Source organism: Pangasianodon hypophthalmus, chromosome 9 (assembly GCF_027358585.1).
Source record: "Pangasianodon hypophthalmus isolate fPanHyp1 chromosome 9, fPanHyp1.pri, whole genome shotgun sequence".
Classification (NCBI taxonomy): Eukaryota; Metazoa; Chordata; class Actinopteri; order Siluriformes; family Pangasiidae; genus Pangasianodon; species Pangasianodon hypophthalmus.
Window position 1 is genome coordinate 14,731,382 of NC_069718.1, and position 25,599 is coordinate 14,756,980.

The 25,599-nt window shown below is 40.8% G+C and overlaps 2 protein-coding genes across 3 annotated transcripts in view; one reads left to right on the forward strand and one right to left on the reverse strand.

The window, feature by feature from the left end:
- The window catches only part of man2a2 (mannosidase, alpha, class 2A, member 2), a 23,365-nt gene extending 6,740 nt beyond the window's left edge, over window positions 1-16,625 (forward strand). The window contains exons 3-24 of one of the 2 annotated variants that reach the window (XM_053237072.1): window positions 80-337; window positions 922-1,066; window positions 3,116-3,287; window positions 3,370-3,497; window positions 3,654-3,827; window positions 4,045-4,231; window positions 4,376-4,553; window positions 4,890-5,092; window positions 5,664-5,846; window positions 6,004-6,118; window positions 6,309-6,376; window positions 6,818-6,983; window positions 7,424-7,660; window positions 9,558-9,680; window positions 10,624-10,738; window positions 10,838-10,971; window positions 11,926-12,067; window positions 12,188-12,321; window positions 12,714-12,791; window positions 13,143-13,337; window positions 13,541-13,651; window positions 14,583-16,625. In XM_053237072.1, coding sequence (XP_053093047.1) covers window positions 80-337; window positions 922-1,066; window positions 3,116-3,287; window positions 3,370-3,497; window positions 3,654-3,827; window positions 4,045-4,231; window positions 4,376-4,553; window positions 4,890-5,092; window positions 5,664-5,846; window positions 6,004-6,118; window positions 6,309-6,376; window positions 6,818-6,983; window positions 7,424-7,660; window positions 9,558-9,680; window positions 10,624-10,738; window positions 10,838-10,971; window positions 11,926-12,067; window positions 12,188-12,321; window positions 12,714-12,791; window positions 13,143-13,337; window positions 13,541-13,651; window positions 14,583-14,735 — 3,399 coding nt within the window. In that variant the 3' untranslated portion in view covers window positions 14,736-16,625. The remainder of the gene's footprint in view (window positions 1-79; window positions 338-921; window positions 1,067-3,115; window positions 3,288-3,369; window positions 3,498-3,653; window positions 3,828-4,044; window positions 4,232-4,375; window positions 4,554-4,889; window positions 5,093-5,663; window positions 5,847-6,003; window positions 6,119-6,308; window positions 6,377-6,817; window positions 6,984-7,423; window positions 7,661-9,557; window positions 9,681-10,623; window positions 10,739-10,837; window positions 10,972-11,925; window positions 12,068-12,187; window positions 12,322-12,713; window positions 12,792-13,142; window positions 13,338-13,540; window positions 13,652-14,582) is intronic. The other variant, XM_034307214.2, reaches the window with a different exon arrangement.
- A 3,232-nt stretch (window positions 16,626-19,857) lies between these two features.
- furinb (furin (paired basic amino acid cleaving enzyme) b) overlaps window positions 19,858-25,599 on the reverse strand; it is an 88,609-nt gene continuing 82,867 nt past the window's right edge. Inside the window, exons 15-16 of the mRNA XM_026919561.3 lie at window positions 25,378-25,506; window positions 19,858-22,679 (exon numbers count right to left, since the gene is read on the reverse strand). Of these exons, the coding sequence (XP_026775362.1) occupies window positions 22,009-22,679; window positions 25,378-25,506 (800 nt within the window). The 3' untranslated portion in view covers window positions 19,858-22,008. The remainder of the gene's footprint in view (window positions 22,680-25,377; window positions 25,507-25,599) is intronic.

The window sequence follows — 25,599 nt, forward strand, 5'->3', positions numbered from 1 at the left end:
CCATCTTTTCCTGTAGAAACTGTGCGTGTTTGTACTGTGATGGTAGGTTAGACGTTTTGTTCTCCCCTCTCAATTTTAGAGTCAGATTTCGGTGTTGCAGAACCGCATTGAGCAGCTGGAGCAGCTTCTGGAGGAGAACCACCAGATCATCAGCCACATTAAAGACTCTGTGCTGGAGCTTACGGACACAGGCGCCATCTCACCCAGTGGCCAGCTTCCTTTTCGCAGTGCCAACGGCTCCTGGGTGCTGCCTTTTGATGGCAGACCCACCTTCCTCACCATAAAACCCCAAGACTGCCAGTTTGCACTGGGCCGCCATGGCCAGAGCGACCTGCAGGCAAGTGCTCTAAAGACACTAAGTTCAGTGCCTGTGTTCTGAGAGAGGCTTCTATTCAGCATGACTGTGGAAATCACTTTAGCAGCTTCTGTTGCACCATATGAGTCCTGCATTTTTAACATGAGTAAACATGGGCATGAATTGCAACTGCACTAGGAGACTTTTTAATAGTACATCACAATATTATATCCTATGACTTCATGACTTTTAATATTAAGAGACGTTTTGAAGTAGAGGTATGTGTCCACTTGCAATTTTGTCGCACCACATGTAATTCATTTCAATAGTTGCAGTGCAGCAAAACCTGGTTTGCCTTGTGTTGAGTAAATATGGCAAGAACGTCATGAAAAGGAAGCCTTTTATTTTGTTTTAACCAATTCAATATCACACACCCAACAACAAGAGGCTGTGCAACACGTAGCATAGCTTGGTTGAGTAAATATGGGTGTGAATCACAGGTGCTCTTCTCCTCTTAAAATGAAATATGCCTGACGGAACATGTCATCTCCTAACACACAATACAGGGAGAAAATGTTTAATAGTAAGCTTTAGTTTTTGTAATGTGTCTGTTTCTGTGTGTGTAGATGCTGGATGTGTACTCTCTGCTGAGCTTTGATAATGTGGATGGAGGTGTGTGGAAGCAGGGCTTTGATATCACGTATGAGCCCACAGAGTGGGACAATGAACCCCTACAAGTGTTTGTAGTTCCTCACTCTCACAATGACCCAGGTAGGTAAAAATACTATTTTATTATTAGTTTTTATTCAGTAAGGAATCCTTTTTGAGTTAGATACATGTTATTAAGTATTAATGATAATTGGTATATTAAATGTTTTCAATACAACCATTAATCAATGTTTTTCATTAATTCTGTTTTTAATATGCTAAGCAAACTTGGCTTTATTTATTCTGCCTTTGTGTAAATGAAATGGATACTCTGCGGCCTATTCACCAGACAGGTGTGATGTAGGTAAAGTAGGGCACACAGTGGCATTGTGCAAGTTGGAGAAGAATTGTAAGCTGTCAGGAATACTGTGGGCACATAATGAGTTGCTCTATCTGTCCTCTGGTTATTGTGGAATGAACTCAGAATATCACTCCTAGAAGCCTAGAATGCAAATCTTCTTCCAGCTTATTAAAAAATTTCAATGCCTCATTTAATCTTTCCAACCTACAAGTTAACACTTCTGTAGGGGTTGCATTTTGATTCTTGCATTGAAATTTTGTCCATCAGTTCTCTTTATTAAATATTTTTCTCTGAATGCTGGATGTTGATGTAATTTGGTTCAGCGGAGCTGCAATAGTTTGTGTCGCACACAGACAGCCTGGTCTTCTTCTTGTTTGTGCCGGTACAGAGGTTTAAACCATTAAACCCCATACACCAATGTCCCTTTTTCTAATAATGTAGCAGACAGTGTTGTCATATATTCACCTTCAGAATTGTATGGTAACGGTACATTTTTAATGCCAATGGTACAAACAATGCCATATAAAGGTCCAATTATGCACCTTAAATAAGCTTTAAAATATGCTATGCTCACTCTCTCAGGTATTTGTGTGCCATTTGCTACTGGTGTGAATGAATGCTCTCTTGTGGCCTACTTTGAAAATAAATGGCATAGCATAGTTTTTTGGTAGCCTTAAGCTATAACTTAAAACCTACCCCTGGGGGCTCCCCAGTGGCGCAACGGAAGCATAGCCAACATAGTGGCCATTTGTGTTCAAACTAGGCTACAACAGAGCTTACATTCCACCACAGGGATACTGGCCAATCATGGGCTCATTCATGCAGAAGGGGGTGGATAGCACTTTCTTTTGAGTGTGTTACACTGCCCCATGATGCAGCATGAGCAGCAGTTTGACAAGATGCGGTTGGCTGGCTTCACATGTCTTGGAGAAAGCATGTGATAGCCTTCACCCTCCCCGGGTGGTACACTATATGGCCAGAAGTATATAGACACCTGACAATCATAGCCATATGTGGGCCTTCCACAAATCGTTGTCACAAATTTGGAAACACGGAGTTATCTAGAATGTCTTCGTATACTGTAACATTAAGATTTCCCCTCTCTGGAACTAAGGGCCCCAGATCTGTGCACAGGGGCATTGTTATGCTGGAACAAAGTGATGTCCATAACTATATGGTTTGCTGAGGTTGGTTTGGAAGAATTTCAGTGGCCTGCACAGAGCCTGACCTCAACCCCAGTGAACACCTTTGGGATAGATTGGCACACTGACTGCATGCCAGGCCTCCTTGCCTGACATCAGTACCTGACCTCACTGATGCTCTTGTGGCTGAATGGAAACAAATCCCCACAGCCAAAAATCTAGTGGAAAGCCTTCCCAGAAGAGTGGAGATTGTTATAACAGCAAAGAGGGGTCTAAAGGGGGAATGAGATGTTCGACAAGTACACATGTGTGTGATTGGTCAGATGTTCACAAACATTTGGCAATATAGTGTACCTTTGGTGTCTGTGGTGCCACAGAAATTCTACACCACACTAGCTTAAAACAAACTATTCTCCTCTTAATGTTTTGGACCAGCTTGGCATCCTTACAGTCAAACTAGTGTTCAGCTGGTGCAGCTGGATGCTGGGTACTCATTTGTGTACTTTGTTACCTACTTGGAGCAATGTCCAACAGGGTGGTCCAACACTGCTCTTGGAAATCTACCTTCCTGTGTTTTTGGTTTCAGTCATATGAAAATATGCAAGTATCCTAAGATTTGAAGACATTGAATTCCACTGCTGATCACTACTGTCCCTTTTGCACTGGCAGGTTGGATCAAAACCTTTGACAAATATTATAATGACCAGACACAACATATTTTTAACAACATGGTGGTCAAGCTTGCAGAGGACCCACGCAGGAAGTTCATCTGGTCTGAGATGTCCTTCTTTGTTAAGTGGTGGGAGAGTGTAGACACTCACAAACAGGAGGCAATACGCAAGTAAGTTACACCTAAGTGACCTTATAAATTGAGGTTTTCCTCACCTGCTAATCTAATCTGTCTTTTAAAATCTCTTTGCCAGATTGATCCTGGGAGGGCAGTTGGAGATTGTAACAGGAGGATGGGTAATGACAGATGAAGCCAATAGTCACTATTTTGCCATGATTGACCAGCTTATTGAAGGGCATCAGTGGCTGGAAAAAAACTTGGGTATGCTTACAGAATAATGTACAGTAGCTGATGTTCAAAGAACAACGTGGTAGCTAGTGTTCCGTAAATATTTTGCCTGATGTACAGCTAGAGTATAGCAGTTTTGTTTGCCATGGCCTTTCTGTCCTTTTTTGTGATGTGTGTCTGTGTTTTCAGGTGTGACTCCTCGCTCAGGGTGGGCTGTTGACCCTTTTGGTCACAGTGCCACCATGCCATACTTACTGAAGAAAGCCAACCTGACCAGCATGCTGATTCAGAGGGTCCACTACTCTGTTAAGAAGCATTTTGCCTCCACACAGAACCTGGAGTTCATGTGGAGACAGGCTTGGGGTGAGATCTCCTACCTGATTAAAACCACACTACAGGATCTAATTTTAGTCAATTTCCAGGATTATTGTTAATCATTAACAGTCCAATCCATTTTACTCAGTAAGCTATGTACGAAGGACAGGAACCAAAGAGTTTCCAGTAGAGTTTATCACTGAGAAATCTCTGACACTCCTACTGTAATAAAAATGCAGAATAACTTTTTTGTTTTCTGTAACAGATCCTGAGTCAAGTACAGACCTGTTCTGCCACATGATGCCCTTTTACAGCTATGATGTGCCTCACACATGTGGGCCTGACCCAAAGATCTGCTGCCAGTTTGACTTTAAGAGGCTGCCAGGCAGCAGAATCAACTGCCCCTGGAAGGTGCCTCCACGAGCCATCTCTGAGGCTAATGTGGCCGAGAGGTAATATCCTACCACTGTCTCCGAAACACAGTTTATTTTATTTAATTAATTCATGGTCCATTTTATATTACTCTAGATCTGCATTACTGTCAGCTGAAAGAGCATCATTAACAATGCACTTGTTTCCTTCTTTTTGCATCCTAGGGTTCAAGCCCTTTTGGACCAATATCGCAAGAAGTCTAAGCTTTTCCGTAGCAAAGTTCTGCTGGTACCATTGGGAGACGATTTCCGCTATGATAAAGCCCTGGAGTGGGACCAACAATATATCAACTACCAGAAGCTTTTTGATTACATGAACTCTCACCCAGAATTGCATGTTCAGGTAAGTATTGTACTGGTATACTACTACAGCGAGCCTTAACAGACTATCCAGACTTATCCTGAGCCAACTATATCTATAGTACATGAGTGCATATTTGCCGTGAATCAGATTGTCTGCTCAATAGGAAACAGAAATTGCTAATTGTCAGCCTACAGTCTTGCTTAGTTTCATTTTTTCTCTTATGTAGGTATAGCACTTGATTTGCAGCTGCTGACAGAAACCTTCTTATTTGACCTTGCTTATTGGAGTTTATAGAGTTAATCTGATTCTGGTAATTTAACATATTTGCTGTTTTGAGTAGACTCTGCAGTTAATAGTGTACTTCTCTGTTTTAAGGCCCAGTTTGGCACACTAACGGACTACTTCAACGCTGTGTATAAGGCTAATGGGGTGGGCCAGGGGATGAGACCGCCTGGTTACCCTGTACTGAGTGGAGATTTCTTTGCGTATGCTGACCGAGAGGATCATTACTGGAGTGGCTACTACACCTCTAGACCATTCTACAAAAACCTAGACCGTGTTCTTGAATCCCACCTTAGGTTAGTTCACAGTTTGTTTTTAATCACATCCTGTGCCCAAAGTCAGTATAGGAAAAGTCTTTTTTTTTTTTTCTGGCACTTTGTCTAGTTTAAGTCATGTGCTGCCAAATTTGCACACAACAGCAAGAATCAACTAATGGTTATTGAATTTAGTGATTTAATTACTTCTCTGGCTAGCGCTTTCATAGTTGGCAGGAAGGAATTTGTATTGCCAGGTGGCCCAAGGCATTTGTTCTTTATTCCCTTGCCTACTTGTCTGGCATAATGCATTGTGAACCTGTGCTCATAATTATCACTTCTTTAAAGCTGTTATTGGTGATTGGTAATGATAGCTTCTAGTGTTATTTCCCACTGCTGTTGCTTAGGCTGGCAATAGCTTCCTAAGCAAAGGCTAGATATGGTGTTTCACAGCATCATAAGCACCACAATGTTTGCTAGGTTTTTTTCTTTCGCTGCAGGCACAAAGCAGAAGTAACAAAACGTTTAGCGACATAGAATTGTCAAGCCAGCTTAGCAGCCAGCAGGTGTAGCAGTTTGAATAGCAGTTGAATTGTCTTATGTTATGTTTCAGGGGGGCAGAGATTCTCTACAGTTTGGCTGTTGCACATGCACGCCATGCAGGAATGGAAGCGCGCTACCCCACCTCAGACTACTCTCTTTTGACGGATGCAAGGCGCAATATTGCTCTCTTCCAGCATCACGATGCCATCACCGGCACTGCCAAGGAGGCTGTTGTCGTTGACTACGGCACCAGGTCAGAATTAACGAGACTATATTAAAAAAAAAATTAAGGCAGACCAAAAGTACTTGCTAAACATAGTGAATAAATACTACAAGTGGTGCTAATACCATATAACCAAAATGTAGCCTGTTTTCTGTTTTTGATTTTGTTGTGTTCTTTGCTTATGCAGGTTATTGCGCTCACTTATTGGCTTGAAAAGAGTGATCATTAATGCAGCACACTTTCTCATAATGAAAAATAAAGATGTCTATCGCTTCTACCAAACTGAACCCTTCCTGGAAACGGTAAAGAGAACAAGAATAACTCTGTTTATGTAAACAATTCAGCAGAAGTCATTTAAAATCCTCTCATGAAGCTCCTCTTGGTGTGTGTGTGTGTGTGTGTGTGTGTGTGTGTGTGTGTGTGTGTGTGTGTGTGTGTGTGTGTGTGTGTGTGTGTGTGTGCGCGCGCGCCTGGGTGTGTTTGTGAGTGTAGGATGACAGGCGTGCCACACAGGACTCTTTACCCCAGCGCACTCTGATTGAATTGGACTCTTCTCCCAGGTACGCCACCCGCTTAAAATGACCACTCAGGCCAAACAAGATGTAGGATTTTTTAGTAACCATAGCACTGGAACCTGAGGAGCATCATGTTATTCATTTTTTAATTTCTATTATTATTGTGTGTGCGTGGGGGAAAAATTTCATACATCCATAGTTATGGAAAATTATCAAATATTTTGTTTTAAAAAAAAAAAAAAAAATCTCATAACCGATGGTTTCCTGGTATTCTGTTCGGGTCAGTGCAATGTAGTGCTAGTCAGTGAACCAGGGCAATGCAAAAGCAGTTTGCATTCCAGTAGAGTTTTCCCATTGACACGTTAATAAATAGCCAGCTTTAACTGAAAGGACCTCATGAAGTACTGCAAACTCTTATCTCGTAAAGTACTCTTATCTCCAGACCTTGTGTACTCAATCACCAGCCTGTATGTCTCTCTTGTTCAGGTACCTTGTGCTGTTTAACCCTGTGGAGCAGGAGCGTCTATGTGTGGTCACTGTACTGGTGAACACAGTACGGGTCAGAGTACGCACTGAGGATGGCCAGACTCTACCAGTGCAGCTCAGTGCACAGTGGAGCTCCGCTGTGCAGATGGATGGAGAAGTCTACCAGGTGGGTGTGTGGGTGTGTGTGTGTGTGTGTCTCCAGCATAAAACAAATGAACCTTTACTCAGTACCCTGTTACTGAGAATGCAGACATTATCCCTGAAACAAAGTTGACTTTAGACAAATGCTTTCATGCAGCCAGTCAGAGCAAGCCTGATGGCAGAAACAATTATTGTTGGTTTAAAAAAAAAAAAAAAAAAAAAAAAGCAATAAGAAAGGAGATTGGGATTATTGCACCTTCAGTAAAAGAAGTAATATGAGTCTTACGTTGTGCTTTTCTTAGAAATGAACTAAAACCAGATTTACTGTATAATATTTTTAATGATTTTTAAATAGTATAAAATATTTTTAAATAATTTTAAAAATTTAAATAAAAATAAATTTTATTTAGTAAAAAATAAATTGTCTGATTCTCTTCTGCTGTTCTGTCCTCCTGTCAAATCCAGGCTTCCTTCATGACCCGCCTCCCTGCTCTGGGATTGGCTGTATTCCATCTGTATGACTCGATCGACTCCCCCATGACTTTGCGATCTGATACACTGCTGAGGGTTCCGGGGCGGAGTCAGAGCATGAATGGTTTGGATCCCCTTCCTGTGCGCTCTCAGGTGGCTGATTCACAGCCCTTCTACATACAAACCCAGTCTCTCACACTGGGCTTCTCTGGCACCACAGGCCTGTTGGAGGTGAGCCAGCAATCCAGTGGGGCTAGAGTCATAAAAGTCTAGTACGGTGTGAACACCAGTATAAAAATGAAGCTATAGACCTTAGAGGGTTTAATGCCAGATTTTAACTTGAAGTGCTTAGGTTGTACTGCAGACTGCTATAAATTTAAATGCTCAGGTTATATTTTTTGTTCTAGTGAGTTTTTACTTGAGAATATAAACCTACTGGCCACTTTAACTGGAACACCTGTACCCCTGCTGCACCAGCCGTATGGCACCAACTAAGTGGAAGTTGGTGTCATGCTTAAAGTCACTGACATCACATTTTCCTCCATTCTGATATTTGATGTGAACAAGCTCTTGACCTGTATCTGCATGAATTTGTGAATTGTGCTGCTGCCACATCATTGGCTGATTGCATAATTGCATGAATGTGCAGGTGTACAAGTGTTCCTGTTAAAGTGGCCAGTGAGTGTATGTCTTTGCTGTAAAGTGATATAAATACCAGAAGTTGTCAGCTCTCTGTTTAGTTTTTTGGGGGAAAACAACAAACAATTCTGGGGCTGTATTCATAAAGAATTAACACCATGTTAACACTAAAAGTTTCTAAGGAAATTTTTTTACTGAGGATTTCCTAACTGAAAAAGAAGGGCAGGCTTGACCCTTTTGCTGCAGATGATGGCATGTTTCATGAGGGGACATTGACAGTGATTGGCTAGTGCTGAGGCAGTGTGCACGGTAAACTAATAAAGGAAATCCAAATGCACAACCATATAAAATGTTAATGTGATCAAATAAATAAAACTGCTGATGATTTCATACATGAAAACAGACATCTAAATGCTCGTGTCAAATATATTTTTGGCAAATGGTCAGCATAGCCAACACGGGTATATTAATGCCGGAATTTATATTTATATTACATTTGGAGTATCGAGTTACACAGTCCTTATGTAGTGCATTATAACAGTGTAACCATGGCTTTATAACATCTAAAAGAAAATATGTTTCAGATATGAGCATTATAGCATCTAGTGTGTTTCAGTATAGTATGATATAGTTGACCTTGCAAATCTCAATATCAGCCAAACACTGTCGATATTCCATTCTGAAAAATGCCATCATCGATAGCTATGATCTTTTTTCTGTTTTTTTGTCAATAGCAGTATAGAGAGGGCATTTCTTGTTTGATGTATATAAGATTCTTTGTGTATATTGCCCCTGAATTGGTAGGGATTCTTTTTTTGCCACATACGTCATAGACCTGGCTTTAAAACTCACTCATTTGTAGCAAGAGGAAGATTCACACTTAAAGTGTCTATTTTTGGATGGATCCTTATAGCCTGCAAGCATTTGAATAACACCCCTACTGTTAAAATCAGGACAACTTCCATGTTTTGAAAAAGGATGTGGTAAACTGCCTTAAGTAGAAATATTCAGGCCATATGTTTATATTTGACCACAGGTAGGGAATCTATACAGCAATGATACTTTGCATCTGTGACAATGTCCTTGTTTGTTGAGTTAATCAGTTTTGGTAATAGATTACTACAAAGTACACACACAGCATGGTTGTGTGTTTGCATTTCACTTCTCTGCTTTGTTGGTTTAAATCCATAAAACTCTAAAGCAAGATTAATGGTTTGTTTTTGATTTGTAAGCTTATCAAGTAATATTGGACTACATTAGTGTGTTGATAACCTAGTTGGCCTATTTTGTGAGACACATTTATACTTCAATCCTTCAACCTTTCAGACATCTTTACTGCATGTGTTCCTGCTCCACAACAACTGAGTTAGATCAGTAAGCAGTGAAAATATGGATTTGTAGGCTAAATGGGTATGAGAGAAATTATTGATTGTTATTGAAATTTTTTTTCTTTCTCGTTTGTGTCTGGTCTTTGCTCTGTGTGTACCAGAGTATCCGCCGTAAGGATGACCCTCAGGAGGTGAGGGTGCAAATCCAATTCCTCACCTACGGAACTCAGGCTTCCAAGGACAAGAGCGGCGCTTACCTCTTCTTACCGGATGGCATTGCCATGGTAATCAGTCTTACTTGGATTTGATTTATTAGAGAGCTTAGAAGGATGGAATAAAGGACTTTTTACATTGGAGGTGGCAATTGCTTGTCTACAGTTTATTTTCATTAACAGAAAGGCAAGCAGAAATGCACAGGCAAGCAAGCTTGACCATGAGAAACGATCACAAGATAAGAACACACCTCCTGCCTCAAAGTTGCAAAGTGTACTTTTAAGATTGTAATATTGTCACATCTGTGCTGGCTAATTAATTTGCAGTTTTTGCTGAAAGAAAATGGAGACATGCCTCATCCTGTCAGTAATGGAGTTTCTGACATAACATGTATAACATGTATAATATCCTTTCAACAAAAATATAGAAACATCACTTTAAGAGCTATCTAATTCAGTGCAAAGAAATTGCTACAGAATTGCTACAACTTTGGATCACTTTGGGCAGAAACTGAGAAAATGAGGGTATATTGTTCATGTCTCGGACAGTTATTTCATCACCATAAAGGACATAATGTAGCTAGCTGACATTTGAGTGTGCTCTTCAGAATCAGAATCAGAAACAGTTTATTGCCAGGTACAGTAAAGAACATTTTATAGTACTAGGAATTTGTCGAGGTCAGGTCGGGTCATGTCTTATTTGTGATCATTCACAGCCTCAATGCAGGAATGAATGGGGAGTGTGGTACCTAGCTATTAATATGTCTGATTTGGTGTTTCCCTGCTTTTGAATAATCTCTGTATTTCAGTATGTATTTAGTACCTTGTTTTTGTTGCCTGTATTTTTGAAAAAGTCAAAGGAACTATGCAGTCCTTCTGGTTAACAAGATAGAGACTGATATATTAAAAAGCTATGCAAATTTTGACCTTTCAAATAGTAAAGTCATAAAGGCATGTGAGTGGCAAGAAATTTGTTGCCTGCTGTGTGAAAATCATGTTTTGTTCTGTCTCTCAGCCATACGTGCAGAAAGAGCCTCCAACTGTGCGTGTTGTGGAGGGTCCTCTCTTTTCTGAGGTGGTTGCATACTACCAGCACTTCCAGCAAACGGTCCGCATACACAACGTGCCAGGTATACACATACACACACATACCCTATGGTCGTCCTGCATAATTGCACATACCAGCATTTTTCGTGTGCTTTTTAACATGTTTATATTGCGTCCCTCAGGTATAGATGGTCTGTCTCTGGACATCACCACCTTGGTGGACATCAGGGACCAGAATAATAAAGAGCTGGCCATGCGTATGGTCACAGACATCCGGAGTGAGGACACATTCTACACAGACCTCAATGGTTTCCAGGTTAGCATTCATTCAAAGTGCATTCACTTGTTCCTCTGTTCACTAGAGGGACACATCTACTCTCTGAACATTACTGTCTTAAGTGTCTGCAAAAGCATCATTCACTGTCACTGAAATAATAGAAGTAATGCCTTCTTCCACCTTGCCAATAAATTTTGGGCAAATTTTGGCTAATTACATCCTAAACCTATTTTTAGCCTAAAGTATGTTTAGTTTTATTATCCTCAATAGTAATTTAATCTATCCCATAAGTAGACTTTATCAGCATAGTGAACAACACGATCTTAAGCCTGCACATAAATTTTCTACACATAAATTTTCTTTAATTAAAAAAGCCAATTTGATTGTACTTTTTATAAGCAGTTTTTATACCCCAGGAGTGTTTTCATGAATGGTCCATTTATTAAAGGTTATTAGCCCATGGTTTAACAATGGCTTCTTTTCCACAGAGTGGTTGGACCTGGTTCAGGGAACTAACAAACCTTTTTAAGAACTGTCCCACATTTTTACCGGTTTATGAGCTGAGCAAATGCATAATCAGACATTCCTAATGGGATTTTTTTTATTCACAGGGTACACATAATTACAAACCTCAATAGTTTTACAAATGTTTCTTTCCTCCTCTGATTTCCACTGATTCAGTGTTGCAATACTTAATTTAGCCTCCTAACAAAATTTTCATCCCCTATGCACAGATCACATCTTTTATTAAATGATTGTCATGCACATAACTTAAGCTCCCAGAGTTATTGTCATGGCAACAATGATCCTTTTCCTTGGCCATGATATTGCTGGTTCTTGATTCAAAACCAGCAGCAGCATGACCATCTAGAAAAGAACCAGCCAAGAAGTGGTCCTTTTGTGGTACAAATGCATAGAACACTTCGAGATTGAGCACCAGTACCTTGTCTATGAAAGAGGGCTAACTGACATGTAATGGTCGTTCCATCTCAGATCCAGCCACGCAGGTACTTCCAGAAGATACCACTGCAGGCCAACTTCTACCCCATGCCCACCATGGCCTACATCCAGGACAGCCAGTATCGCCTGACCCTGCACACGGCCCAGGCCCTGGGAGTCAGCAGCCTTGCCAGTGGTCAGTATACTGGCTTTCTCAATGTAGAGTTTGTCTAGATTGTATCTGTGTAGGATATGGTGATAATTTGAATGTAGTGTTACTAGATTTCACATTGTCTCTTTCACACATCCCTCACAGGTCAGTTGGAGGTGATTCTGGACCGTAGATTGATGCAGGATGATAACAGAGGTCTGGGACAAGGTCTGAAGGATAACAAGAGGACAGCTAACCGCTTCCGGCTCCTGTTAGAGAGGAGATCCAGCAGCAGCAGGGTGAGTGAAATGAGTTCTCGGCCATAAGGTGGCACTGTTTTCATGCTCCTGTAGCTGTAGTGAGGACATTTGTTGTAAGGGAGGCGTGCTGATGGGTGTGCTTATGTGAAGTTAGTGCTTCATCCATTGAATTCCTTGCCCTTGAGTGTTTCCATTGAAACAGTCACACACACTGATCTGATGGCTCTTTTGCCTGGTGGGTTTGAGCTGGAAATTTAAATGTGAATGATGTAAATGATATTTATGTGACTCTGTGGTTCACTTGGACCTGGTATTGTATGTGTGTCTTTTTATGCTGCAAGTGGCTTTCATTTTGTGTCATTCTCATCAGTTTTTCTTGATTACTCTCCCCTCATTTTCTTTCTCAATCACTTCCTTCTTATTCCATGCAGCCTATGGGCTCTTATGCCAAAATCAGCCACATGATTAGTAAAATCATCGCTCATGTTTTAGGAGACAGCACAAAAGAGGTAATGTTACCAAAGCAGCAGAGGGGTTTTGATGTTTATAGCTTTAGGTGAATAGGCTGCACTTCTTTCCTGTCCATTACCTTAGCTGCTTTCTGCTCCATGTGTCCCATGTGTGATGCATTATTCTGTCCACTTCCAATCTCTGTATTACAGTGTTTCTGTATATAAACTGTGGCAGGATGCAGGTATACTGCCAGTGTTTCTGTACTGCCAGAGAATTTTGAGCTGAAATACTAGCAATATTATAATAGTCTAGCTCTGATATATGTATGATATAGTTGACTGTAGTATTTATTATAGATCTTATACTTTGCATGCTGTAAGCTTACTGCAATCTGTATGTTTCTACAGGCTGTTGACAGTGGACCAGTCAGCTTCCCCTCTTTGCTGAGTCACATGACCTCTACCATCTTGAACCATGAGGTGCTGGCACTGCCGGTCATTCCAAAGAAACGTGGCATTCCCCCTCTCCGCACCTTTTCCCCACTGGCGACAACACTGCCCTGCGACATTCATCTGCTCAACCTCAGGAGCATCCAGGGCCAGGTAACATTTGTATTACTGTAATGCTGTAGCTGTTTGAATCCATGATACAACTGTAAAAGTTACAAATTTTGTTTAGATTAAAATCCAACATAAACTTCTAAACATAAACTTCTAATTTTTTAGATGATTTTCAGCTGCTGACTGTCTCGTATTATTTTGTGGATGTTTGTGCCTGTTAGCAATACTTTATGGGTGTTTTCCAGGACGCCAACTCACCCTCCCCACACACGGCTCTCCTGCTGCATCGGCTGGGTCTTGACTGTGGCCTCGAGCTCCAAAACCCTGGATTCAACTGCACCACCACACAGGGCAAGGTTAGTCCCTGCAGCAAAAACACAGAGCTGATTAAAAGTGTAACAGAAATGTGAACAGTGAGGAGAGGAGACTTTACATGCTGGAGAACATTTATGATTTAAAGGACTATTAGAAGGTTTTTCAAACTAATCTGTACCTGTCACTTCTGTGATGTCCATGTGTGTGATTACCACAAGAATTTTGACACATTTATTAAAAACATGAATTCAAAACCACAACCATTACACTCTACCAATAAAGGTCTTGTGGTGAGACAGCCATGAGAGAATTTGATTATCAAAGATAATATCTACTGTCCATCACTGGGACAAGATGTGTGGTTATTACACTTCCCCTAAGGCAGAGGTTCCCAACCCTGTTTCTGAAGTACCTTCCTGTCCCGCACATATTAATGTTTTCCCTGCTCTAACACACCCACAATTCAGGAAGGTCTTCTAATTATCTGTTTAATCAGGTGTGCTGGGAACAGGGAGCACGCTATGTGTAGGACAAGGGGTTCTCCAGGACCAGAGTTGGGAACTTATGCCCTAAGGTTTTGTTGTAACCATGCACAGTCAGGAAACTGAAAAAGTGTCCCACAAGAATGTTTCACATAAATTTTTATTGACTGAGCTTAAGAACTGCCCTTAGACTTCCATTATATGCGAATTTCAAGTAAATAGTTATCCATTCATATCTCATTACAGGGAAATGTGTCCATTATTGTCTGTAGTAATCGCACATGTTGGAGAAAGGGTAGATTGACATTGGGTTTAAAAATGCAGGAGTATTCTTTTTTTAATGTATAAGCTTGTCTCACAGCCTGCTTTTATGATTTAAGTAAACTTTAATAAGGATGTTTTTTCCACCACAGTACCAATTTTTCCTGAATTCTTCAGGCTCTGTGCCTGCTAGTGTCTGATAAGAGTGTTCTGTGCATGGTATCTCTAGCTGGCCGTGTCGGGGCTGTTCCGGGGTCTGGACCTGCAGTTGTTGCAGCCTACGTCGCTGACGCTGATGTACTCGGAGCCTCCACTCTCCAACAACTCTGTTATCAGCCTGGAGCCCATGGAGCTTTCTGCCTTTAAGCTCAAACTGCACTAGGCCTTGTGACACCAGCGCATCCTGCACACAGCGGCCAGTGCAGAGAGACAGCACATGCCCTCTCTCTCTGTCTGACTGGGGGATGAGAATCATGAACACACTGTATACCAACATGGATGCTGATGTCCCCCTAAAATACTTTTATAAAGGGAGACTCCAGCACGAGTTACACTTCCCGTAGCTGTCCCAGAACTGAGTGACTGGACAATATGAAGATGATGTTTGAATTTTTTTTTTCTAAATTTGCTTAAATTCAAATCAACAGAATGACTAGTGATTGTATGCTTTTTATTAGACATGGATGCTTGATGATCATTTGAGACTCTTGTACATTATTTTTGTCATCCTGGCTGGAACCACTGACATCTTTCTGTCTTCTTTTCCCCTTTTGTCTATCTTGCGGAACATCTTAGGCAATGTAGCCTATTGTACGTAATTGTCTGTGGCACTTCATGAACTAGTGGGACTGAGTGCAATATGTGAAGCTTCTCTAGGGGTAGTGTGGATTTAAATTGTTTTTTTTTTTTTTTTTTTTAATTTTTATTTTTCCCGATTCTCCATTCTGCAGAAGCTGTGCTTGAAACTTTGTCGATGACCCGTTTTGTAATTCAGTTGATTGTGCTGCCTGCCTTAGCCGCATGTTTCTGTGAATGTCTGCTCGCTCGCTCTGGCAGCTTTACAAAAAACAGCTTTCTCTCCCTCATCTGCTAGTCAGTGGCCTGATTTTGAGTTCTCCTTCTTCCAATCTTGTCATGACTGTAGCGACTGATGACAACAACTTGTCTATTGAATGAGATTTTTTTTTTTGTTCCTGAAAATGCTGCTCCCTCCAAATTACCTTGCTGTTACATACCATTTATTTTCCCCCTGGGCCCAAAGTGTTGATGTCTGCTAAGGATGGTGTGGTGTACTATAAAATATGCAGTATACAATACCTCTTATATCTTACCTATGAACATTGAGATGTGCAATATATTACTGTGGTGACTGATATTATTGCGTGTGGCACAGTGGCTAGGTAACAAGGTGACATTGAGATTATGGCACTGTTTACCATCATGCATGTACAGGAGTGAGCCAGTGATGTTAATGAGTGATTTTAGATCAGTATTTGTAACTGATCTAAGCATAGCCGAAGGCCTTTAACCCATATCGCTGTGCGTATGGAGATCAGTGATGTTAACAATAATAGCACTGTGGTGAGGAAAAGCCTGGGCACGTTAATGTATTGTAAAGTTCCATTCCAGTGGTGTTTGTTCATAGTGTCTCTCTTGTCCTGATACAGTCATCAACTTGACTCTGTAAATGTTTATCATTCAGTGCAAAAGTATGACAACTGCCAGGAGGAAGGTGTCTGTAAAAGCTAAAGCTGTTTCCTGTTTTAGTTCTTACTTGTCATCTTGTCGTCCCTACTGTGTTCCCTGAAATGCCTCACCCTCATAGAGACTCGCATCTATGATTTACTGTGAGAAATTAATGCTCTGAAAGGAACGATGCTATTGGAGAAGAGGTTAGTAGCACTCATGAAACCTCTGAGCGTGAGTTGTCACTGTTGCCTTTATCTACACTATATAAAAACTTATGGCTTCTGACCCAGTCAGCTAGTCTAAAAGAACAGAACTAAGGAGAGGGTGGTGATATTTCTGAGCAATTCCTGGAGAGCTTAAGCTCTATTCTATAATCTTGGATAAAGATCCTGTTGAGAAATTGACTGACTATAACAAGTCGCTATAACTATATATAACAATTTTTATTCCCCCAAATATTGCTGTCCTGGACCAGGGGTATGTTGGAGCTCATTTCAAATTGTACTTCTAGTGAGGGTTTACACACACACACACACACACACATATACATACATACATATATATATATATATATATATATATATATATATATATATATATATATATATATATATATATATATATATATATATATATATATATATATATATATATATATATATATATATATATATAATATATGAACCTATTCATGTCACTGCTGTGCTGCACCTCTATACCTTCTCCCCTACTTATCCCACACAATATGTTCTTACTTTTGGACAATTTCGTCTAACTACTTCTCATTTGTGTAGTATGATGTGAAAAAAAGATGGGTTTTTTAGTCTTGTTTTGTTGAGACAAAAATATTTTGTTTCTCCTTTTGTGTCCATTCCTTCCTGGAAGGATGTTAATGTGAAATGAAGAAATGCAAAAAAAAGAAAAAAAAAGAAAATGCAAAGTAGCTAAAGTTGATATTTAATAAACATCAGCCATGGCATTATTATGTAATGTCATTCTGCCTGACAACTGCTTTGTGCCATATACACATGCAAGCTGAATACAGAATAAATTGGTGAGAAAACATTACTCTAATGACAAAGTGGAAACATTGCTACAGGCATGTCTGTGCTGGTTTATTTTACAGAAGAGTCCCTGGGTGTTAGTCTATACTGCACAGGCAGGGGGCAGTAAGGAACTGCATTATGTATAACTGGGAGTCAAGCTCCTTCTCTGGCGATGCCCTTTTATCCACCACCTATTTTCCAAGTGCTGGGAAAACAACTACAGATTCTGTCTGATGTGGACGCTGCTGCTTTCTGTACAGAAATACAGAGATCTATGATCCCTGCTGAGACACCATATCCATGGCATACAAAACTGGGGGGGGGGGTGTTTCTTGTCACATACAGATACAGGTGGAAAATTGCCTGTCTGATAATATGAGAAGAAATTAAGGCTTTTCATCCAATGATGGAGGTCGGCATTTGGCTGAAGCAAACTTATTCTGAAGCTGCCCTAGGGTGCAGAGGACTTCAGATTGAGCTCTCTCCATTACTGATCAACCCAAGGGAGAGAAGCAGCAGAGAATTGAAATCTTGTGTCAGGGTTCTGATGAACTAACACAGCTGTGCAGCTTGGGTAGATGGAGGGGTCGTGAAGGAGAAATCAGTCAGTTCAGAGGGGGTAGGGTTGAATAAATAGAGATGTATAAATGTAGGATTTGTGTTTGTATTGGATGGAAGAATGAGCCAGCCAGGAATGGTAAATGCCACTGACTAAGCCCGATTGTTGAAATTTGAACATGTGAGCTTCAAGGGACGTCACGTGTGTAGGCGGAACCATTTTAGGGTATGTCAGCATCAGTGCTTTTGTTTACTCTTGCTGCTACAAAGAAAGCACAAAATGGGCTGATGTTACAGCAGTAAATGGTAATACATGACTTATCCTGAAGAGGGGCCACTGTTTGCCATAAATCACATTTAAATATGATGAGTTTGTTTAATGCGCTCATACCACTGTGAAATCTACTTATTTTAGTTCAGCGTACATTAATAAAAACCCTGAGCTTAAGTTTGGCCTGTCTGAAAACCAATATTGATTTTCTTCTTTACTCCTCATGTAACAGACTTAAAAATAGCACTTCTGAAGGTTGCATGCTGACAGGGAAAGTAGGGTGTAGGCACATTTCTTAACAATAAGACGGAACCTTTAGGACTGTGTTAAAGATTTCTAATGTATTCATGCCAAACATGTCTGATTCTGACAGCACTCTCCATAGGCTGCATTTGCAGTTTGGCTAAACTTGACTGGCCCACTTCTTGTTGTGTGCTTTATTTGATTCCAGAACTCGTGTCCTTCACTCAAATGACGCATTCAGTCAGTGTGCTACTGGACTACTGAACCACACATTGAGCTCAGAGTTTGAAGTTTCACAGCAATGCTTGCACATCTCCCTCCACAGGCCTAATGAGATTAATCTGAGGCTGGAGGAAACATCTGGCAGAAATAATCAGGTGTAGTTAGTAAGATTTGGCTTAAATATGACACAAGATGATAAACTGGCAACCTCAGCTTCAGCTGTAGTGAAACCTTTAACAATCAGCCAGTGGTTCAGACTCAAGAGGAATGGACTGGGCAGAGGAGCAGCTGAATGTATTTTTAACATAAACACTAACATGGGAAGTTGAGGGAATCTGCCTCTCCATGCCCCAAAAACACACAAGTGTTGTATCCTAGTTATAATGCCAGGCATGCAGCTGCTCTAGGCGTGAATTAGAGTTGGACCTCTCTCCCAGCAGAGTTAATTATGAAAATAATTTTCTATGGACTATTTACATAAACTATATCTCGCCATGCTTTAGGGAGCATGGAAGTTCTCTCATCCGTCACTGATAAATCTAAGATTTGCCACTCATAAATCTATTAATGCTCTCCCAGTGCATTCCCCACACAGTGAACAGACAACAGCTGATAAATGTAAAGCGACGGAAGACTTACAGATGAAGATTAGCCGTTATCTGCCCGAATCATTATACTTCCTGGTATGAATATGCAACCTTTCCACAGTCGTTTCCTGTTCTGCCCTACAGAGCTTTACCACTCCGGCAAATACATTATTCTGAAAGCCCCAACATTCTTTATGGCTAAAAGCACACTGTAGGTAAGGTACTGACTGACTGATTGAATATATATATACTGAATATATATATATTGAATATAATATATATACACACACACACACACACAGACAACAGTTGATAAAATATAATATAATATATATATATATATATATATATATATATATATATATATATATATATATATATATATATATATATATATAAACACACATACATACATACATACATACATACACACACACAGCAAAGGATTTGCATCCAAGTATTAAAAATAATCCTAATATTAATGATTATGTTAGTCCAATTACTTTTGAGCCTGTGAAAATGGAGGGACTGCAAAAAAATGGCTGTAATTCCTAAACAGTTAATATAATATTTTTGTTAAACCCCTTGAAGTAAAGCTGAAAGTCTACACTTCAATCACATCTTGATTGCTTCATTTCAAATCCATTGTGGTGGTGTCTCTTTTTGTTGCATCACTGTCCAAATACATATGGACCTGACTGTGTGTGTGTGTGGTGTGTTACATATACACACATATATATATATATATATATATATATATATATATATATATATATAAATATTGGTTGGTGAGTGTATAGAGACCACTGTTTAGAAGAACTATTAATGAGGTGAACCTCTGAATAAACACAAGCATTAGATTTTTTGCAATGAATTTCAAAACCAGTGTGACCAGAGAGAATTTAATTAAAATTAATTTAATAAGATAACTGACATTTTTAAAATTATGAACACATGATTGATGGATGGAACTCGTTGCTCCTCATACCTATTATTTCTGAAACAGGAATTTTTAGTGCTGTACATGAGCAGCATTTCCACCATGGGGGTTTGTAGTGTTTACTGCAACTACACTATTACAAAATCCAAAGCTTGGAACACAGAAAGAGCCAATCACAGGGCTTACATTGATCTTCCACAAAACAAATGCCAAACACTCTCTTGAGCCCCTTACCACACTGGTTCTGACAGCTTTTAGTGCATCAAACCTCAAAATCAATAAAACTTCCTTTGGGGCAAAGAAAATTACTCTGCCCACTGCATGAGAAAAGAGAAAACTCATTATACAAGGTTATTTCTACTCCCAGATGTTCCAAGCCAATTTATCCATAACAAGTCTCTTGCTTATGGATGATCTAGATCAAAGTTTCTCAAATCCAGTTTTGGGCCCCCCTGCCCTGCACGGTGTTAAGGTTAACTAACACCCAACACACTTGACCCAACTCATGACCTGCCTGACAGCCGAGGAGTCCTGTTAGGTGTGTGTATCCAGATTCAACTTGAAACTGCCAGGGATTGTCTCCTCATTGTGAAATGCTGATCTAGACCAGCAGTGCTCCAGCACAGTCTGGAATCCAGCACAGTTTGGTGATCTCACATTTCTACTAAACTCGGCAATTAATTGCTGAATTTACATCGGGTGTCCATGAACAGGAAACTGTGCTGGACCCCAGGACTGGAACTGGCCAGCCTTGATCTACATGATTATCTGCATATAATTTATTACATTGGAAATTTAATTAAATTTACCACTGTATGGATACCTTAAAGCTAGAACTTATTTCTCAGACAGTGGATTTATGTGAAAATATTTGTGAACTATGAACTCAGCTATTCCTCTGTTTTACCATGGTGTTTCACTGCAACAATCTACTGCTTTTGATAATCATTAGGGTGCTATTTCACTGTGATTGATTTGTATTGGTGAAGCACTAATAAAAGATGGAACTACATACACATTCAGGATCCTCTTGTAATAATTTTCACAGGATTATCCAAACTATATCCTGATTCAACCAGCTTCATTATAATTTGAAGAGTATTTGCAACAGTCACATGGATGCTGAATCTGAATTTTCAGCATGCTTCCATTCGGTACACTGAAGGCTTTCAGAAGACAGGCCAATGCATGGACAGTATTACAACAATATTTGGCTCTCCCTGTGGGTTGAGTTTCTTGCAGATTGCTTAAGGGCTTACTGAGACTCTCTTTGAGTCTGTTATTCTCAAATGCCACTCTTGTCTACCTCCACTGTTTTCAGAATGATCCAAGCAATCTTCTGATGTCTTACTGAGAACTGTTTAAGCAATAACCATAACAAATATAGGAATGTAACAAACTTATTGACACAGAGAGTGAGAGACAGTAATTAGCAAGTTTTGGTGTATAATGCATTGATGATAAAACTACATACACGTATGAGCTTTATGCAATGATCACTGGCTAATCAAAAATTATTGTGCATAAATTCAGTCTTGACCACTGATAATAAAAGGCCAACTGGAGTAAATTCAGCCCTTTTCAGCTCTAAATGAAACATTAGCATTCATACTCACACACACTAATCTTAATTCGCAATTTAAATCTCACGACTCAAGCCACCACTGAGAATTCAAAATAAAGGGATTCAAAATAAAGGGAACTTCCAGCCTTGTGGAGCCAGGTTGTCCTGCTGGGAGTCATCAGAGACTTAAATCCAACCACAAGAATGACTCATGCCACAGCTCTGTATCTCTCTCCTGAACACATACACCTAGCTGTATGCCTCTGTGTGTGTGTGTGTGTGTGTGTGTGTGTGTGTGTGTGTGTGTGTCTGTGTGTGTGTGTGTGTGTATGCGTGCGCTCGCTCTCTTGGGAGAGTCCAGAACATAGCAGGGCCTGAAGTGAGGCAGACTTGTTTCTTAACTCCAGTCCGGTGGCCTGACTACAATGCACTAGGTGGGAGAGACAGAGAGAAAATAAGTGAATAGATCAGCTCACTAGCCCTGCGAGAGGAAGACTGAGGCATGTGAAAAGCAGGACATAGGTTATTGGGAGCACTAGAGACCGCTCTGTGTCTGTATAAAAGCTGTCTTTTCGCTGTGGCAGTCCAGTTCTTCATTCTCTGATTCCGAGTTCACCCCTCCTGCAGTGTCCTCGTCCCCCCACACAGTGGGAATCCCTTGGTACAACACCCTGCTGTTAGTCAAATCCCGACCCAATCCGAAGCCAAAGCCGAATCCGACCCGCACGCCTCTGCCGCTCGAGTCTGTCACCTGTAGTTTGGTCCTCCTACAGAAGGGGGCGCTGGCTGCTCCTGAGTGCAGCTGCAGTAGCACAAAAACAGCTGCGAACGTAGCCAGAATGAAGGCACAGCTCAGCACAGCCACAAGTACAGGCAGATGTGAGGATGTCTCCATTTTGGCCATCTCTGACTCCTCCACTCCCTCACTGTGGAGCACTGGGCTTATGGGAGATTTGCGCTGCACCTGGTTCTGATGCAGACATGACATGCCCACTAGGTGGCTATGGGGTGGGCAGGACAGGCACTCGGCCTCACCAGGCCCAGAGCACGTCAGACACGCAGGGTGGCAGACCAGGCATGCTTGCACCGAGGACTGCTCCACCCAGTTCTCCAGAGAGAGGTTGAGGAGCTGCAGGCCGGCCGTGAAACCTGGAGGGCAGGACTTCACACAGCCTTGTAGAAAGAGCCACAAACCAGCGCTGCACTCTGCAAACCGGAAAAAGAGGAACGATTACTACACCAACCACATGCACCCTAATTATAAGAGTCCAAGGCCCAAGGGGCCAAGAGTCCAGCATCATAGGGTTAATGTTTTTTTTTTTTTTTTTTTTTCAGACCATGATACATCTGAGCAAGGAAAAACAAATCCAAGTAATTCTACTCATAGAAATTTGAAGTCAATTTGAAAGAGCAGGTATACACAGAGAAAGTCAACTCAACTCCACTTCACTTGAAAAAATTAGGAATGTTGAACATATGGGTCAGCGCATTATTGAGGCATGTAACACCGTGTTTTTTACTGAATGGACGTCTAAACTTGCATATTGGGAAAATGATGGATATACTTGTTGCATGATTCAAACTATAAAATGATCAAATCATAGTACATTTACTCTTGTTATTGATAGTAGCCACTACGATTGTCACTGCTCCTTGTAACAGGTAAAATGTGCCTCCAGAAAGGCACTTCCACACTTAAAACACTTCAACAGAAATGAAACAGTGAAGACAAAATAAGAACCAAATATAACAGTCTCACACAGAGAAGGCATATCTAATGTGCTAGTTATTACTCAACTATCAGTATTATCTGATGATAACTGCTGTATTTGTAACCACAGTAATATTGAGTACAGAGTGCAATATGAAGACAGAGTCAAACTCATCCATTCATTAACACTATAGATGGAAAGTTAAGGATACATCAATATTATTGCAATTATTAGTAGTTACAAAGCACCTCCTCAACAGAACAAGAAAAAACAAACCCTTCACAAGTTATTTTTCTCCTGATAAAAATGTGCCTTATCAGTAATTCAGTTCCTTCTGGCAATGGCTCTCTCTATACTGTTTTCCAATATTGATAAAGACAAATAAATATTCATTATGATAGTGTCAGAGAGCTGATAATAGAGAAACTCAAAAAGACATGGCTGAGGGACAGGTGGATGAGGGTGTGTCAGTGTGGCAAGATACATGGATCAGCCATAACATTAAAACCTCCTGCCTAACATTGTGTAGGTCCCCCTTCTGCTGCCAAAACAACTCTGACCCATTGAGGCATGGACTCCAGAAGACCTCTGAAGGTGTGCTGTGGTATCTGGCACCAAGACATTAGCAGCAAATCCTTTAAGTCCTGAAGTTGCGAGGTGGGGCCTCCACGGTTTGGACTTGTTTGTCCAAACACATCCCACAGATGCTCAAACAGATTGAGATCTGGGGATTTTGGAGGCCAAATCAACACCATGAAGCCATTGTTATGTCCCTCAAACCATTCCTGAACAATTTTTGCAGTGTGACAAGGTGCATTATCCTGCTGAAAGGGGCCACTGCCATTAGGGAATACTGTTGCCATGAAGAGATGAACTTGGTCTGCAACAATGTGTAGGTAGGTAGTAAGTGTCAAAGTAACATTCACACAAATGCCAGGCCCAAGGTTTCCCAGCAGAACATTGCCCAGAGCATCACACTTCCTCTGCCGGCTTGCCTTCTTCCCATAGTGCATCCTGGTGCCATCTCTTCCCCAGGTAAGCGACACACTTGCACCCAGCCGTCGACATGATGTAAAAGAAAACGTGATTTATCAGACCAAGGCCACCTTCTTCTATTGCTCCATGGTCCAGTTCTGATGCTCACGTGCCCATTGTAGGTGCTTTCGGCAGTAGACAGGGGTCAGCATGGGACTCTGAACAGCCTGTGGCTGCACAGTCCCATATGCAGCAAACTGCGATGCACTGTGTTGTTCTGATACCATTCTATCATAGCCAGCATTCATTTTTTCAGCAATTTGTGCTACAGTAGCTCTTTTGTGGGATCGAACCAGATGGGCTAGTCTTTGTTCCCCACTCGCATCAATGAGCCTTGGGTGCCCATGACCCTGTCACCTGTTCACCGGTTGTCCTTCCTTGGACCACTTTTGGTAGATACCAACCACTGCATACCGGAAAAAATTCCTCAGGACCTGCAATTTTGGAGATGCACTGACCCAGTTGTCTAGCCATCACAATTTGGGCCTCGTCAAAGTCACTCAGATCCTTATACTTGTCCATTTTTCCTGCTTCCCACACATCAACTTCGAGAACTGACTGTTCACTTGCTGCCCAATATATCCCACCCCTTGACAGGTGGCATAACGAGATAATCAATGTTATTCCCTTCACCTGTCAGTGTTTTTAATGTTATGGCTGGTCAGTGTATACACAAAAAAAGCTATATTGCGATTTTACTGCTTACACATGGAAAAAATGACTAAATTAAAACGAAGTGAGCCACACCAATTCCACAATTTTTATCAGAACACTGACAGGAACCTTATCTGGAGGATCTAATATGAGAATGCTCAAAGAACACAATAAAAACATTTTGGTTTCTTATAGTGATAACTGGCACAACTGCAGTTCCTGTGATATCATAAATATTCATGTTTATATATATTCATACAAATATTCATTCATATTCAAGTTGTAATTTCATATTCATGAAAATTGTAGTAACTTCAGTAACAGTATATTGTGTGTGAGGGAAAGACAGCAGCTCCGTCAGACATGTCAGAGAACCAGACTGTCACCTGTGGGTGTTCTTCCATCACTTTCCATTTCTGGATGTTTGCAGTAACTTTTATAATATCTAATTTCTCACCATTTTTTTTGTGGTGTGTGTGTGTGTGTGTATTGCTTGTTCTCACCAATGCAGATCTGCTGGGCATCAAAGGTTTTACAGCTGTTGTTGGAAGGCCGGCTGAAATCCGAAGCAGATGGGTCCACAGCACTGGAGCCTGTTCCATATAGAATTAGTGTGAACTGTGAAAGAACACCTGAGTGTGTAAAGGAGAGAAAGGGAATTATAAGTAGCATATACACTCACCATCCATTTTATTAGGAACACCTGTACAACTGCACATTCATGC